This window comes from Aotus nancymaae, unplaced genomic scaffold, assembly GCF_030222135.1.
Source record: "Aotus nancymaae isolate 86718 unplaced genomic scaffold, 86718_ANA_hifiasm-v0.15.2.pri h1tg000008l, whole genome shotgun sequence".
In the NCBI taxonomy this organism is placed as follows: Eukaryota; Metazoa; Chordata; class Mammalia; order Primates; family Aotidae; genus Aotus; species Aotus nancymaae.
Window position 1 is genome coordinate 38,082,072 of NW_026988419.1, and position 14,635 is coordinate 38,096,706.

The 14,635-nt window shown below is 38.3% G+C and overlaps 1 protein-coding gene across 1 annotated transcript; it reads right to left on the bottom strand.

Moving 5' to 3' along the window:
* Window positions 1-692: 692 nt before the first annotated feature.
* On the bottom strand, window positions 693-1,579 carry LOC105718390 (small ribosomal subunit protein eS4, X isoform-like). The gene has a single exon (XM_012454040.2). The coding sequence runs from the start codon at window positions 1,558-1,560 to the stop codon at window positions 769-771; it is 792 nt and encodes a 263-aa protein (XP_012309463.2). The 5' UTR covers window positions 1,561-1,579; the 3' UTR covers window positions 693-768.
* Between the last annotated feature and the right edge of the window lie 13,056 nt (window positions 1,580-14,635).

The window sequence follows — 14,635 nt, forward strand, 5'->3', positions numbered from 1 at the left end:
AGATCTTCTAGAGATTCACTAGGTAGGTCAAATAATGCCCATTCTCTTAGAATGGAACTTTGAAAGAGCTATGACCCATTCTGCCCCTTCCTTTGGCTTCCAGGCTATTGGTTTTTACCATGATTGTTTGCTGTTGGTCTTTAAGGCTATTATAGAGTGAAGGAGAAGGAGGTGGAAATAGAACAAATTAAAATATCACAAAGATCTCTCTTTTTACTGTGATTCAACATTTTTTTTCTAGTTAAGTGTACCCTGAATTACTGCAAATCTTTAATTTTCAGAATTATAAAAAGGTTGATTTCTGATCATTTTTTTAAAGCGTTTTTGTTACTGTTTTGGAAAAAAAGGATTTTTGGTGGTCATTACTTCACGATTTCACTGATTCACTGATAACATTTAATTAAATAATGTAATTGCAATAATGCAATGGAAGTAAACAACAGACTTCGGGTAAACATGTGATATAATAGATGGGAAAAGATATGCACATGCTTATGTGAGAGTCTTACAGACTTTGAGCACTCAACATTCCATGGGTAGATCAGTGTGCTTTAGAAAGGGATTAGGGAGGTTTTTTGTGAGTGGCTAAGTGGATATTTATTAAGAAATCATCTGTTGTACACACTTAGAACTAAATATGATATAATGGATTTACCTTCTAAGTGCAAATAATTTCTGACTTTATCGAATGATTCTTTTTTTTTTTTTTATCATGCCACATAACTTTTAATTACGCATAAAGATCTAACATATCACCCAGGGACCATTTCACCCACTGCTCTGTTTGGCTGCCAGTCTTTTATCTCTCTCTTCAGCAATGGTGAGGCAGATACCCTTTCCTCGGGGAAGAGAAATCCATGCTTTGTTGCCCTTGCCAATAACAAAAATATTGGAAAGTCGAGTGGCAAAGCTGTTGCCATTGGCATCTTTCACATGAACCACATCGAAAGATCCAGGGTGCCTCTCTCTGTTGGTAATCACACTAATTCTTCCCAGGTTAGCACCCCCAGTCACCATACACAGGTTACCAGTGTCAAACTTGATGAAATCAGTAATCTTGCCAGTCTCCAAATCAATCTGAATGGTATCATTCACCTTGATGAGGGGATCAGGGTAGCGGATGGTGCGAGCATCATCAGTCACCAGATGAGGGATTCCTTTTGTGCCCACAAAGATTTTTCGTACTTTGCACAATTTGTACTTGGCCTCCTCGGGTGTAATACGATGTACAGCAAAGCGACCCTTGGTGTCATAGATCAGAAGGAAATTCTCTCCCGTCTTGTCAATGCTGATGGCATCCATGAAACCAGCAGGGTAGGTTATATCAGTTCGGACCTTGCCATCAATCTTAATGAACCGCTGCATGCAAATCTTCTTTACTTCATCTCCTGTCAGGGCATACTTAAGTCTGTTCCTTAGGAAAATGATGAGGGGGAGACACTCTCTCAACTTGTGAGGACCGGTGGATGGATGAGGAGCAAACACACCGGTCAATTTATCCAGCATCCAATGCTTTGGAGCTGCCACCCGCTTCAGATGCTTCTTGGGACCACGAGTCATGGCTGCATTAGGAAAGGAAAGAGAATCTCCGTCTTCCGGTGAGCGTAGAAATTGGAGCCGGAGACTGCGTGCGCTGGATACTCTCGAATGATTCTTAAATTGGAGATCAGTAGAACATGTTCTGTTAGCTTTTCAAGGGATCATAATATTTTGGTTTCTGTATTTTTAACGTAGGGAAGCGTGGCGGGTTCTGCATTCAATTTGTAACACAAACTGAGCCTAGAAAGGTCACGAACCCTTTAAAAACACTGGAAATGGCACCTTTGTCAAAACTAAATTGATATTACATCGGTCTCTTCTCATGATGCTATAAGGACATACTCAAGACTGGTTAATTTATAAAGAAAAGAGGTTTAATTGGCTCACAGTTCAGCATAGCTGGGGAGGCCTCAGAAAACTTAGATTCATGGTGGAAGGGGAAGCAAACACATCCTTCTTCACATGGTGGCAAGAGAGAGAAATGCTGAACAAAAGGGGGAAAAGCCCCTTATAAAATCACCAGATCCTGGGAGAACTCACTCACTATCACAAGAATGGTGTGAGGGTAATGGTCCCCATAATTAAATTACCTCCCAACTGGTCCATCCCACAACATGTGGGAATTATGGGAACTACAATTCAAGATGATATTTGGGTGGGAACACAGCTAAACCCTATCAACTATATACATAAAGGATATTTTTGGACTCTTAATTTTGCTCCTTTGATCTATATATGTCTATCTTATGCCAATATCACACTGTCTTCATGACTATAAATTTGTAGCAAGTTTTTATTTTTATTTTTTTTAATTTTTTTTATTGCATTTTAGGTTTTGGGGTACATGTGAAAAACATGCAAGGTTGTTGCATAGGTGCATACGTGGCAGTATGATTTGCTCCCTCCCTCCCCTTCACCTATATCTGGCATTTCTCCCCATGCTATCCCTCCCCAACTCCCCACCCCCCTGCTGTCCCCCCTTCCCCCAACAGACCCCCGTGTATAGTGCTCCCCTCCCTGTGTCCATGTGTTCTCCTTGTTCAACACCCACCTATGAGTGAGAACATGTGGTGTTTGATTTTGTGTTCTTGTGTCAGTTTGCTGAGAATGATGTTTTCCAGGTTCATCCATGTCCCTACAAAGGACGTGAACTCCTCGTTTTTAATGGCTGCATAATATTCCATGGTGTATATGTGCCACATTTTTCCTGTCCAGTCTATCATCGATGGGCATTTGGGTTGGTTCCAGGTCTTTGCTATTGTAAACTGTGCTGCAATGAACATTCGTGTGCATGTGTCCTTATAGTAGAACGATTTATAATCCTTTGGATATATGCCCAGTAATGGGATTGCTGGGTCAAATGGAATTTCTATTTCTAGGTCCTTGAGGAATCGCCACACTGTTTTCCACAGTGGTTGAGCTAATTTACACTCCCACCAACAGTGTAAAAGTGTTCCTATTTCTCCATATCCTCTCCAGCATCTATTGTCTCCAGATTTTTTAATGATCGCCATTCTAACTGGCATGAGATGGTATCTCAATGTAGTTTTGATTTGCATTTCTCTAATGACCAGTGATGATGAGCATTTTTTCAAATGTTTGTTGGCCTCATGTATGTCTTCTTTTGTAAAGTATCTGTTCATATCCTTCGCCCATTTTTGAATGGGCTTGTTTGTTTTTTTCTTGTAAATCTTTTTTAGCTCGTTGTAAATTCTGGATATCAGCCCTTTGTCAGACGGGTAGGCTGCAAAAATTTTTTCCCATTCTGTTGGTTGCCGATTCACTCTATTGACTGTTTCTTTTGCCGTGCAGAAGCTGTGGAGTTTGATTAGGTCCCATTAGTCTATTTTGGCTTTTGTTGCCGATGCTTTTGGTGTTTTGGTCATAAAGTCCTTGCCTACGCCTATGTCCTGAACGGTTTTGCCTAGGTTTCCTTCCAGTGTTTTTATGGTGTTACATCTTATGTTTAAGTCTTTAATCCATCTGGAGTCAATTTTAGTGTAAGGTGTCAGGAAGGGGTCGAGTTTCTGCTTTCTGCATATGGCTAGCCAGTTTTCCCAACACCACTTATTGAACAGGGAATCCTTTCCCCATTGCTTGTTTTTTTCAGGTTTGTCAAAGATCGGGTGGTTGTAGATATGTTGTGTCACCTCCGACGCCTCTGTTCTGTTCCATTTGTCTATATCTCTGTTTTGGTACCAGTACCATGCTGTTTTGATTACTGTAGCCTTGTAGTAGAGTTTGATGTCCGGTAGTGTGATGCCTCCCGCTTTGTTCTTTTTGCTTAGAATTGACTTGGCTATGTGGGCTCTCTTTTGGTTCCATATGAAGTTTAAGGTGGTTTTCTCCGGGTCTGTGAGGAAGGTCATTGGTAGCTTGATGGGGATAGCGTTGAATCTGTAAATTACTTTGGGCATTATGGCCATTTTCACGATATTGATTCTTCCTAACCATGAACATGGAATGTTTCTCCATCTGTTTGTGTCCTCTCTTATTTCGTTGAGCAGTGGTTTGTAGTTCTCCTTGAAGAGGTCCTTTACGTTCCTTGGTAGTTGTATTCCTAGGTATTTTATTCTCTTTGTAGCAATTGTGAATGGCAGTTGGTTCTTGATTTGGCTCTCTTTAAGTCTGTTATTGGTATATAGAAATGCTTGTGATTTTTGCACATTGATTTTGTATCCTGAGACTTTGCTGAAGTTGCTTATCAGTTTCAGGAAATTTTGGGCTGAGGTGATAGGGTCTTCTAGATATACAATCATGTCGTCTGCAAATAGAGACAATTTGACTTCCTCTTTTCCTAATTGAATACTCTTTATTTCTTTTTCTTGCCTGATTGCTCTGGCTAGAACTTCCAGTACTATATTGAATAGGAGTGGTGAGAGAGGGCATCCTTGTCTAGTGCCAGATTTCAAAGGGAATGCTTCCAGTTTTTGCCCATTCAGTATGATATTGGCTGTGGGTTTGTCATAAATAGCTTTTATTATTTTGAGATACGTTCCGTCGATACCTAGTTTATTGAGAGTTTTTAGCATAAAGGGCTGTTGAATTTTGTCGAAGGACTTCTCTGCATCAATTGAGATAATCATGTGGTTTTTGTCTTTCGTTCTGTTTATGTGGTGAATTACATTTATAGACTTGCGTATATTGAACCAGCCTTGCATCCCCGGGATGAATCCTACTTGATTATGGTGGATAAGCGTTTTGATGTGCTGTTGCAATCAGCTTGACAGTATTTTATTGAAGATTTTTGCATCTATGTTCATCATGGATATTGGCCTGTAGTTTTCTTTTCTTGTTGAGTCTCTGCTGGGTTTTGGTATCAGGATGATGTTGGTCTCATAAAATGATTTGGGAAGGATTCCCTCTTTTTGGATTATTTGGAATAGTTTCAGTAGGAATGGTACCAGTTCCTCTTTGTATGTCTGGTAGAATTCGGCTGTGAACCCATCTGGTCCTAGGCTTTTTTTGAGTGGTAGGCTCTTAATTGCTGCCTCGACTTCAGACCTTGTTATTGGCCTATTCAGGATTTTAACTTCTTCCTGGTTTAGGCTTGGGAGGAGGCAACTGTCCAGGAATTTATCCATTTCCTCCAGGTTTTCTAGTTTATGTGCATAGAGTTTTTTGTAATAATCTGATGATGGTTTGAATTTCTGTGGAATCTGTGGTGATATCCCCTTTATCATTTTTTATTGCATCTCTTTGGTTATTCTCTCTTTTCTTTTTTATTAATCTGGCTAGTGATCTGTCTATTTTGTTGATCTTTTCAAAAAACCAGCTCCTGGATTTATTGATATTTTCTAGTGTTTTTCGTGTCTCTATCTCCTTCAATTCTGCTTTGATCTAAGTTATTTCTTGTCTTCTGCTAGGTTTTGAGTTTTTTTTGATCTTTCTCCTCTAGCTTTTTCAATTTTGACGATAGGCTGTCAATTTTAGATATCTGCTTTCTTCTCATGTGGGAACTTATTGCTATATATTTTCCTCTAGAGACTGCTTTAAATGTGTCCCAGAGATTCTGGTATGGTGTGTCTTTGTTCTCGTTGGTTTCGAAGAACATCTTTATTTCTGACTTCATTTCATTGTTTATCCAGTCAGTATTCAGGAGAAAGTTGTTCATTTTCCATGAAGCTGTGCAGTTCTGAGTTGGTTTCTGAATTCTGAGTTCTAACTTGATTGCACTGTGGTCTGAGAGACTGTTTGTTATGGTTTCCGTTCTTTTGCATTTGCTGAGGAGTGATTTACTTCCAATTATGTGGTTAATTTTAGAGTAGGTGTGATGTGGTGCTGAGAAGAATCTATATTCTGTGGATTTGGGGTGGAGAGTTCTGTAAATGTCTATTAGGTTTGCTTGTTCCAGGTCTGAGTTCAAGTCCTGGATATCCTTATTAATTTTGTGTCTCGTTGATCTGTCTAATATTGACAATGGTGTGTTGAAGTCTCCCACTATTATTGTGTGGGAGTCTACGTGTCTTTGTAAGTCTTTAAGAACTTGCCTTATGTATCTGGGTGCCCCTGTATTGGGTGCATATATATTTAAGATCGTTAGCTCTTCTTCTTCATTGATCCTTTTACCATTATGTAATGTCCTTGTTTGTCTCTTTTGATATTTGTTGCTTTAAAGTCTATTTTATCAGAGATGAGAATTGCAACTCCTGCTTTTTTTTCCTCTCCATTTGCTTGGTAAATCTTCCTCCATCCCTTTATTTTGAGCCTTTGTGTATCCTTGCATGTGAGGTGGGTTTCCTGGATACAGCACACTGATGAGTTTTGGCTTGTTATCCAATTTGCCTATCTGTGTCTTTTGATTGGGGTATTTAGTCCATTTACATTTAGGGTTAATATTGTTATGTGTGAATTTGATCCTGTCATTTTGATGCTAGCTGGCTGTTTTGCCCATTGGTTGATGCAGATTCTTCATTGTGTTGATGCTCTTTACCATTTTGTGTGTTTTTGGAGTGGCTGGTACTGGTTGTTCTTTTCTATGTGTAGTGCCTCCTTCAGGAGCTCTTGTAAAACTGGTCTGGTGGTGATGAAATCTCTGAGTACTTGCTTGTTCACAAAGGATTTTATTTTTCCTTCACTTATAAAACTTAGTTTGGATGGATATGAAATTCTGGGTTGAAAGTTCTTTTCCTTAAGGATGTTGAATATCGGCCCCCACTCTCTTCTGGCCTGTAGGGTTCCTGCTGAGAGATCTGCTGTGAGTCTGATGGGCTTCGCTTTGTGGGTAACCCGACCTTTCTCTCTGGCTGCCCTTAGTAGTTTCTCCTTCATTTCAACCCTGGTGAATCTGACAATTTTGTGCCTTGGGGTTGCTCTTCTAGAGGAATATCTTTGTGGTGTTCTCTGTGTTTCCTGGACTTGAATATTGGCCTGCCTTACTAGGTTGGGGAAGTTTTCCTGGATAATATCCTGAAGAGTGTTTTCCAGCTTGGATGCATTCTCTTCGTCACATTCAGGTACACCTATTAAACGTAGTTAGGTCTTTTCATATAGTCCCATATTTCTTGTTGACTTTGTTCATTCCATTTTACCCTGTTTTCTCTAATCTTGCCTTCTTGGTTTATTTCATTGAGTTGATCTTCGACCTCTGATATCCTTTCTTCTGCTTGGTCAATTCGGCTGTTGAAACTTGTGCATGCTTCACGGAGTTCTCGTGTTGTGTTTTTCAGCTCCATCAATTCGCTCATATTCCTCTCTAAGTTGTCCATTCTCGTTAGCATTTCATCAAGTCTGTTTTCAAGGTTCTTAGTTTCTTTGCATTGGGTAAGAACATGTTCTTTTAGCTCACGGAAGTTTCTTATTATCAACTTTCTGAAAGCTGGTTCTGTCATTTCATCACACTCATTCTCCGTCTAGCCTTCTTCCCTTGCTGGTGAGGAGTTGTGCTCCCTTGTAGAAGGAGAGGTATTCTGGATTCGGGTGTTTTCATCCTTTTTGCACTGGTTTCTTCCCATCTTTCTGGATTTATCCACCTGTCAACTTTGTAGTTGCTGTCTTTCTGAATTTGGTAATTTTAAGTCTGAAGCAGCAGGACTCATAAACCCCCTTTTCTTCCCCCCGGTGTTCTGTCCCAGGGAGTTGGGGCTTTATGATTTTCCCCTGTGCGTCTGCCATTTTCCCTGCCCAGAAGGTGGCAGCCTAGTCACACTCAGCCTGCAGTGGCTTCGCTGAGCTGCTGTGGGCTCCGCCCAGCTTCCATGTGAACTTCCCTGCAGTCCTGTTAATATGGGTGTAGTTAGAACTGCTTCTGCTATGTTGGCCCACCCCTGTAGTGACGGAGTCTCTGTAGTGGTGGGTTGCCTTGGTTATGGCAAATTGCCCTGGGAACTGCAGGGTGCCTCCGTAATGGAGGATGCCCCTCCTCCACAGAGCTGGACCATCCCAGGTTCAGTTGTGTTTGCAGTGGCACTTTTTTTGCCCGGGAATCTCCTGGCTTGACTCCCTGTTTCAGCTACCCTTGCTGGCTAAGAGGGGACACCGTCTCATCTGCTCTGCCTCCGGAGCCGCTGTGTCGGCTGAAGCTGCAGCTCTGAGATTCATGGCACTGGCCTGGCTCCCCGTTTCAGCCCCCCTTGCTGGCTTAGAGGGGACTCAGTCTCACTCACTCTGCATAGGGAGTCGCTGCCCCAGGGCGCAGGCCAAGCAGCCACACCAGTCAAAGCAGCGGTGCTGGCGACCCATGGGGCTCCTCCGCCTGTGAATCTCCTGGTCTGTGGGCAGTAAAAATCCGTCTGGAAATGCGGCATCCACTCACCCTCTGTGCTTTCTCTCAGAGCTGCAATCCCGAGTTCCTCCTAACCAGCCATCTTGGATCTCCTCCTGGGCTCCAAGTGCTTCATTCCTTTTGCATGATATTGTGAATGGAATGGTATTCTTAATTTCAGTTTCAGATTGTTTACTGGTCATATATATATCTCAGTATATCTCTTTTATTTTGATACATATCAAAGAAATTTATGTGAGAACAGGGCCCTGGTTGATTTAAAGTACTGCTATAAATTCTTAAGGTGATAATATTAACCTTTCATGGATATAACCATATTTTATTCATTGGAATATACCTGAAACCCTTAGCATAGGTCTTGCATATAATGGGAGCTTATCATTTTGTTATTGAATAAACATACGAATTTTGGAACATTATTTTTTCAGTTTGAAACTATTGACTCTCATTAGTCAGTTACCCAACCTACAGTTTACATGTACAAGTTACCTATAGCTTACATCTATAGTACCTATGTCTGCCTGATTAATTATTTGTCCTGGATTTTTATTTTAAAGGCAGTAACCATTATTAATATTTACCTAAAAATAGGTTTGTACATCCTGTTTTGTACTTTCAGCTTTTGCCAGGGTCTTATGCAGATACTGGTGCAGTGACCAGAGCTCTCATTAACGTGTATGATAAATAAATCTGAAAAGTAGGAATAACCTGACCCTTTTGGAGGCAATGTATCTGGTTCCTTACATTCAAGAATAGTAGGGAGGGTCCTTGTTGATAAAACAGATTGTACTAGGATATGAAATTAGGGACAACTCATTCCTTCTGGTCTCAGATGATGGTGGGAAGTAACTTCTTGAAGTAACAGCCAGTTGAGCTATGGACCATGCTATGGAATTCATGAAGGCATCACCAGTTGCTGGAGTCAGTGGGAAATGGGAATTTTAGCTTAGATGTACACACAAAAATGTACAGAGAATAGAGGCTGACCTACCCCATAACAAAGGATATCTAGAGATCTGACTGCTCTCCCTACAGTGGTATTGTCACTTATCATAAGTTATAAATTTAAACCTATTTATACATTTTAGTATTTGGTAACACTTTAAAATTTTTTTTGTGTGTGGTTGCCAGGGGGCTAGGGAAAAGGGAATTGTGAGTGACTTTTTTTTTCTTTTTTCTTTTTTTTTTTCTTTTTAGAAAGAAAGAAAGAGAAAGAAAAAGAGGGAGAGAGAACAGGATTCTTGCTCTATTGCCCGGGCTGGAATGCAATCTAAAAATAGGTATTAAAAACCTCTTTTATGCTGATAATTGTGCCTAACAATGGAGACAGGAAGGAATAAGGGAAGAAAATAACAAACAAACAGCCAACCAATATTTCATTTAAGTCTGTGAAATGCTATGCAAATGCTGAAGAGTGATTTACTTCCAATCATGTAATCACTTTCAAAATAGGTGTAATATGATACTGAGAAAAATGTATGTTCTGTGGACCTGGGGTGGAGAATTCTATAAATATTCACTAAGTTTACTTATTCCAGGTCTAAGTTCAAATCGTAGATGTCCCTATTAATTTTCTATGTCATTGATCCGTCGAACATTAACAATGTGATGTCAAAATCTCCCTCTATTATTGTGCGGGAGTCCAGGTCTCTTTATAAGTCATTAAGAACTTGTCTTATGTATCTGGGTGCTCCTGTATTGGGTACATATATATTTATAATCATTAACTCCTGTTGTTGCATTGATCCTTTTACCATTATGTAATGTCCTTCTTTGTTTCTTTTAGTCTTTGTTACTATTAAAGTCTATTTTGTGAGAGATGAAAGTTACAACTTCTGTTTTTTTTTTCTCTCCATTTAATTGGCGAATCTTCCTCCATCCCTTTGTTTTAAGTCTTTGTATGTCGTTGCTTGTGAAATAGATCTGGATACAGTGTACTGATGGGTTTTGACTTTTTATTCAATTTACCTGTCTGTGTCTTTGATTGGGGCATTTAATCCATTTAAATTTAGAATTAATATTAATATTTATGAGTTCAATATTGTCATTTAATGCTAGCTCACTATTTCGCCCATTAGTTGATGTATATTCTTCTTTATAGAGATACTCTTTAAGTTTTGGTAATTTTTTGGGATGACTGATACTGGTTGTTCCTTTCTGTTTGTAGTGCTTCTTTCAGAAGCTCTTGTAAAGCAGGGCTGGTGGTGACGAAATCTCTGAGTGCTTGCTTGTTTGCAAAAAATTTTATTTTTCCTTTGCTTATGAAGCTTAGTTTGGCGGGATATGAAATTCTTGGTTGAAAATTATTTTCTTTGAGGATATTGAATATTGACCCCCACTCTCTTCTAGTTTGTAGGGTTTCTGGTGAGAGGTCTGCTGTGAGTCTGATAGGCTTCCCTTTATGGGTAACGTGACCTTTCTCTCTAGCTGCCCTTATAATTTTCTCCTTTATTTCAACCCTAGTGAATCTAGCAATTATGTGTCTTGGAGTTGCTCTACTTGAGGAATATCTTTGTGGTGTTCTCTGGATTAGCTGGAGTTGAGTATTGTCCTGCCATACTAGATTAGGAAAGTTTTCCTGAATAATATCCTGAAGAATATTTTCCAACTTGGATTCATTCTCTTCATGACATTCAGGTACATCTATCAATCATAAATTAGGTCTTTTCACATAGTCCTATATTTCTTGGAGACTTAGCTCATTCCTTTTTACTCTTTCTTCTCTAATTTTGTCTTCTCATTTCATTTCATTAAGTTGGTCATCGACCTCTGATATCCTTTCTTGTGTTTGATCAATTCGACTGTTAAAACCTGTGCATACTTTGCGAAGTTCTCATATTGTGTTCTTCAGTTCCATTAATTCACTTATATTCCTCTCTAAGTTGTCTATTCTCATTAGCATTTCGTCAAACCTTTATTCAAGGTTCTTAGTTTCTTTACATTGGGCTAGAACATGTTCTTTTAGCTCAGTAAAGTTCCTTATTATCCACTTTCTGAAGCCTAAATCTGTTAATGGAATGTACTCGTTCTCCATCAGGCCTTGTTCTCTTGTTGATGAGGAACTGTGATCCCCTGTAGAAGGAGAGGTATTCTGATCTTGGGTATTCTCAGCCTTTTTACACTGGTTTCTTCCCATGATTATGAGTTCATCCACCTGTCATCTTTGTAATTGCCTACTTTCAAATTAGGTCTCTGAGTGGACGTCCAACTTGTTGATTCCCAGTGCCGAAATCTGAGCAACCCACTGCGCCGGCCAAAACAGCGGTATTAAGATTCGTGGTGCTTTTCTGCCCGGGAATCTCCCGTCTGGCTTCCCTCTTGAGTCCCTTCTTCAATCGGGTAAATGGATGACTCTGCCTTCCTGGAGCTCCAAACATCAACCAAAACTGGACCCAATCCTGTTTACTCTGCACCAAGAACCACCACTCTGGGGTGCCAGCAAAACTGCCACACCAGCCACAAGAGTCGCCCTGGTGACCCATGGGGCTCCTCCACTGGGAATCTTCTGGTCCATGGGTAATGAAAATTCATCTGAAAGTGTTGTGTCCTCTCGTTCTATGCACTTTCTCTGGGAGCTACAATCCCGAGCTGCTAGTGATCAGCCATCTTGGATCTCTCTCTCCCAACACTTTTAAATTTTTAATAACTCTCAAAACATCAAAAGTACATTAAAATGACAAATTAAGTAGTGCAATTTTTGATTCTCACATGTAATTTATGCAAAATATTTGTGGACATTTAACACCCAATTGTGGGCAGGGGGAGTGCATGCTGAAACAGTATTAGCAACTGCCTCAAAATTTAATACTTCACTTAAGAAGATTATGCCTGAAGACTATAATTTAATAGGTAAGTCTGCAGAATGTGTCTATGTACACCACTCTGGAAAGCACAACATTTTATTTGTATCAAATAACTACTTTTCTAAATTAGTTTTGCTCCTTTTTGATTCTGTTTTCTAGTATACTGAAACAATACTGATTGTATATATGTCAGTTTTATTAGCAGCACTTTGCAATCAGTTAAATTATAATAATTTAAAAAGTATTCTGCCATCAGATACTTAAAATTGTTTAATAGAAGATTGTTTAATCCTATAATGGTTTGATATTTTCATCCAATTCATAGAAGTTAAAGAAAAACTGTGGAAGTTCAGTTTGTCAAAGCTGAGACAACTGACATTAAATACAAATATTATCATAAATCCAGTTAAAAGAGTCAACACTGTTGATAAAATCATTTGTTTTTCATGGTGGTAATATGCATATATATTTTGGTGGAGCACGGAGTTGTGGTAAAAGCAATGTTCTTATTAAACTAAGACTTGTACTCTGGGATTGGTTGTGATGCAATATTCTATACGATAGGAGCTGAAATTCAAAGTAGAAGCTGTAGTTACAAGAACTTACAAATATTTTAATATATAGTCAAGAAACTGCACATTTTTGTGATATAGTTAAGTCTGAATTTTAAAAAGTATTGCAACACGATGGCATGTATATATATTTCTTACTGTTTATTATCAAATGAATTTTAGGAATATTTAAATCTGAAGAATTTCTTTGTAAATTATAGTAGGTCTAACTGTAATGATAAAGAAATTTAATCTAAACAAGTCCTAAATTCTTATTGCATTTTCATCAAATTAAGTTGAAAAATTTAATCAATGTAGTTAATAAACATAGCTTCCAAAATGTCAGCAGTTGAAACTTGTAACTAATTATAATTATTGCAAAACCTTGTAACATTAAACTTTTTCCAGTGACAGAACTGAACATATTAACTTATGATCTGAAATGTAGTATAAGACTTAAATTTGAAATTCTATAATTGCATATTGAAATATCTTGACTTGTGAGAAGAATCTTTTGATGGAGCTTCTATTTTTAATTAGATAAATTTATATTTTGTGCCAGAATGGAATGAAACTGAGAAGGACTATAATTTTGCAGCATTCAAGTTTGGCAAAGCATTAAAAAGAATGATAAAGAGAGATGACTTGTTTGATAAGATTTGTCTTGTAAAAATATTTGTTGAAGAAAAGCTCTTTGAGAAGCACTTTGTGAGGCAAAAGACAGTGCCTGTGAAAATATTTGGATTGAAATAATCACTACTAGTACAGAAATTTTCATTGATAATATTCTCTGTTTAACAGAAATCACACGGTTTATCAAGCATCTATAGAGAAAAGTCTTTATTTAAAACCTATGGTCTACAGAGAATTATCCATTGGAGATGTCAACAATTTCAAAATACTGAAGAAAATGCAGGCAGTTTTATGAAACATTGAAAAAAGAATAAAATTATACAGAAAAATGAAGTCTACAGAAAAATGAAGTCTTCAGCAAAACACCAGGACATGGTATTAGGTAAAAATATTATTTTAAAAACTGATGAAAATAATGATAATTTTTCTGCTTTTGTTATTTGTTAATGCTCAGATATTTAATATGACTTTTAAAAAATGGCTATTTATTCATTTATTTATTCTAGAGATGGGTCTAATTCTGTTGACCGGGCTGGAGTGTAGTGGCTGGAGTGCATAACACACTGCATGTAGCCTTAAACTCCTGGGCTCAAGCAATCCTCCTGAGCAGGTGGGACTACAGGCCTGTGCCACCATGCCCTGCTAATATGAGTATTTAAAATTTTGTTTAGTATATATGGATATGGTTATTTTCATTTTTATTAGAGTTTTTTTTTAAAATAGTAGTTGGATAGTACTATTTAAATTGTCTAACAATATAATGCAAATAACTTGTTGATAAATAATATTTGAAAAAAAGTCAGGCAATTTCAATTATTGTTATAATTATTTTTTGTATCTGTTGCATACTCTATTATTTTATTATAAGTAAATTTGAATTAATTTTCTTTAAAACAACAACAAAATTATTAAGTTTGATAAAAGACACTCTTTTGTTTTTTCTACAATTCATTGTAATTTTTTTTCTTTTTTTTGAATTGTACTTTAGGTTCTGGTGTACATGTGCAGATTATGCAGGATTGCTGCATACACGGCAAGGTGGTTTGCTGCCTCCATCCCCCTGTCACCTATATCTGGCATTTCTCCCCATGCTATCTCTGCCCAACCTCCCCACCCACCTCTGTCCCTCCCTTAGCCCCCCACAACAGACCCCAGTGTGTGATGCTCCCCTCCCTGTGTCCAGGTCTTCTCATTGTTCAACACCCACCTATGAGTGAGAACATGCAGGGTTTGATTTTCTGTTCTTGTGTCAGTTTGCTGAGAATGATGGTTTCTAGATTCATCCATATCCCTACAAAAGACACGAACTTATCATTTTTTATGGTTGCATAGTATTTCATGATGTATATGTGCCACATTTTTCTTGTCCAGTCTATCTTCAATGG

What these genes read in the sequence shown, in the direction of transcription:
- LOC105718390 (XM_012454040.2), bottom strand. Translation starts at nt 1,560, where the DNA reads ATGACTCGTGGTCCCAAGAAGCATCTGAAGCGGGTGGCAGCTCCAAAG.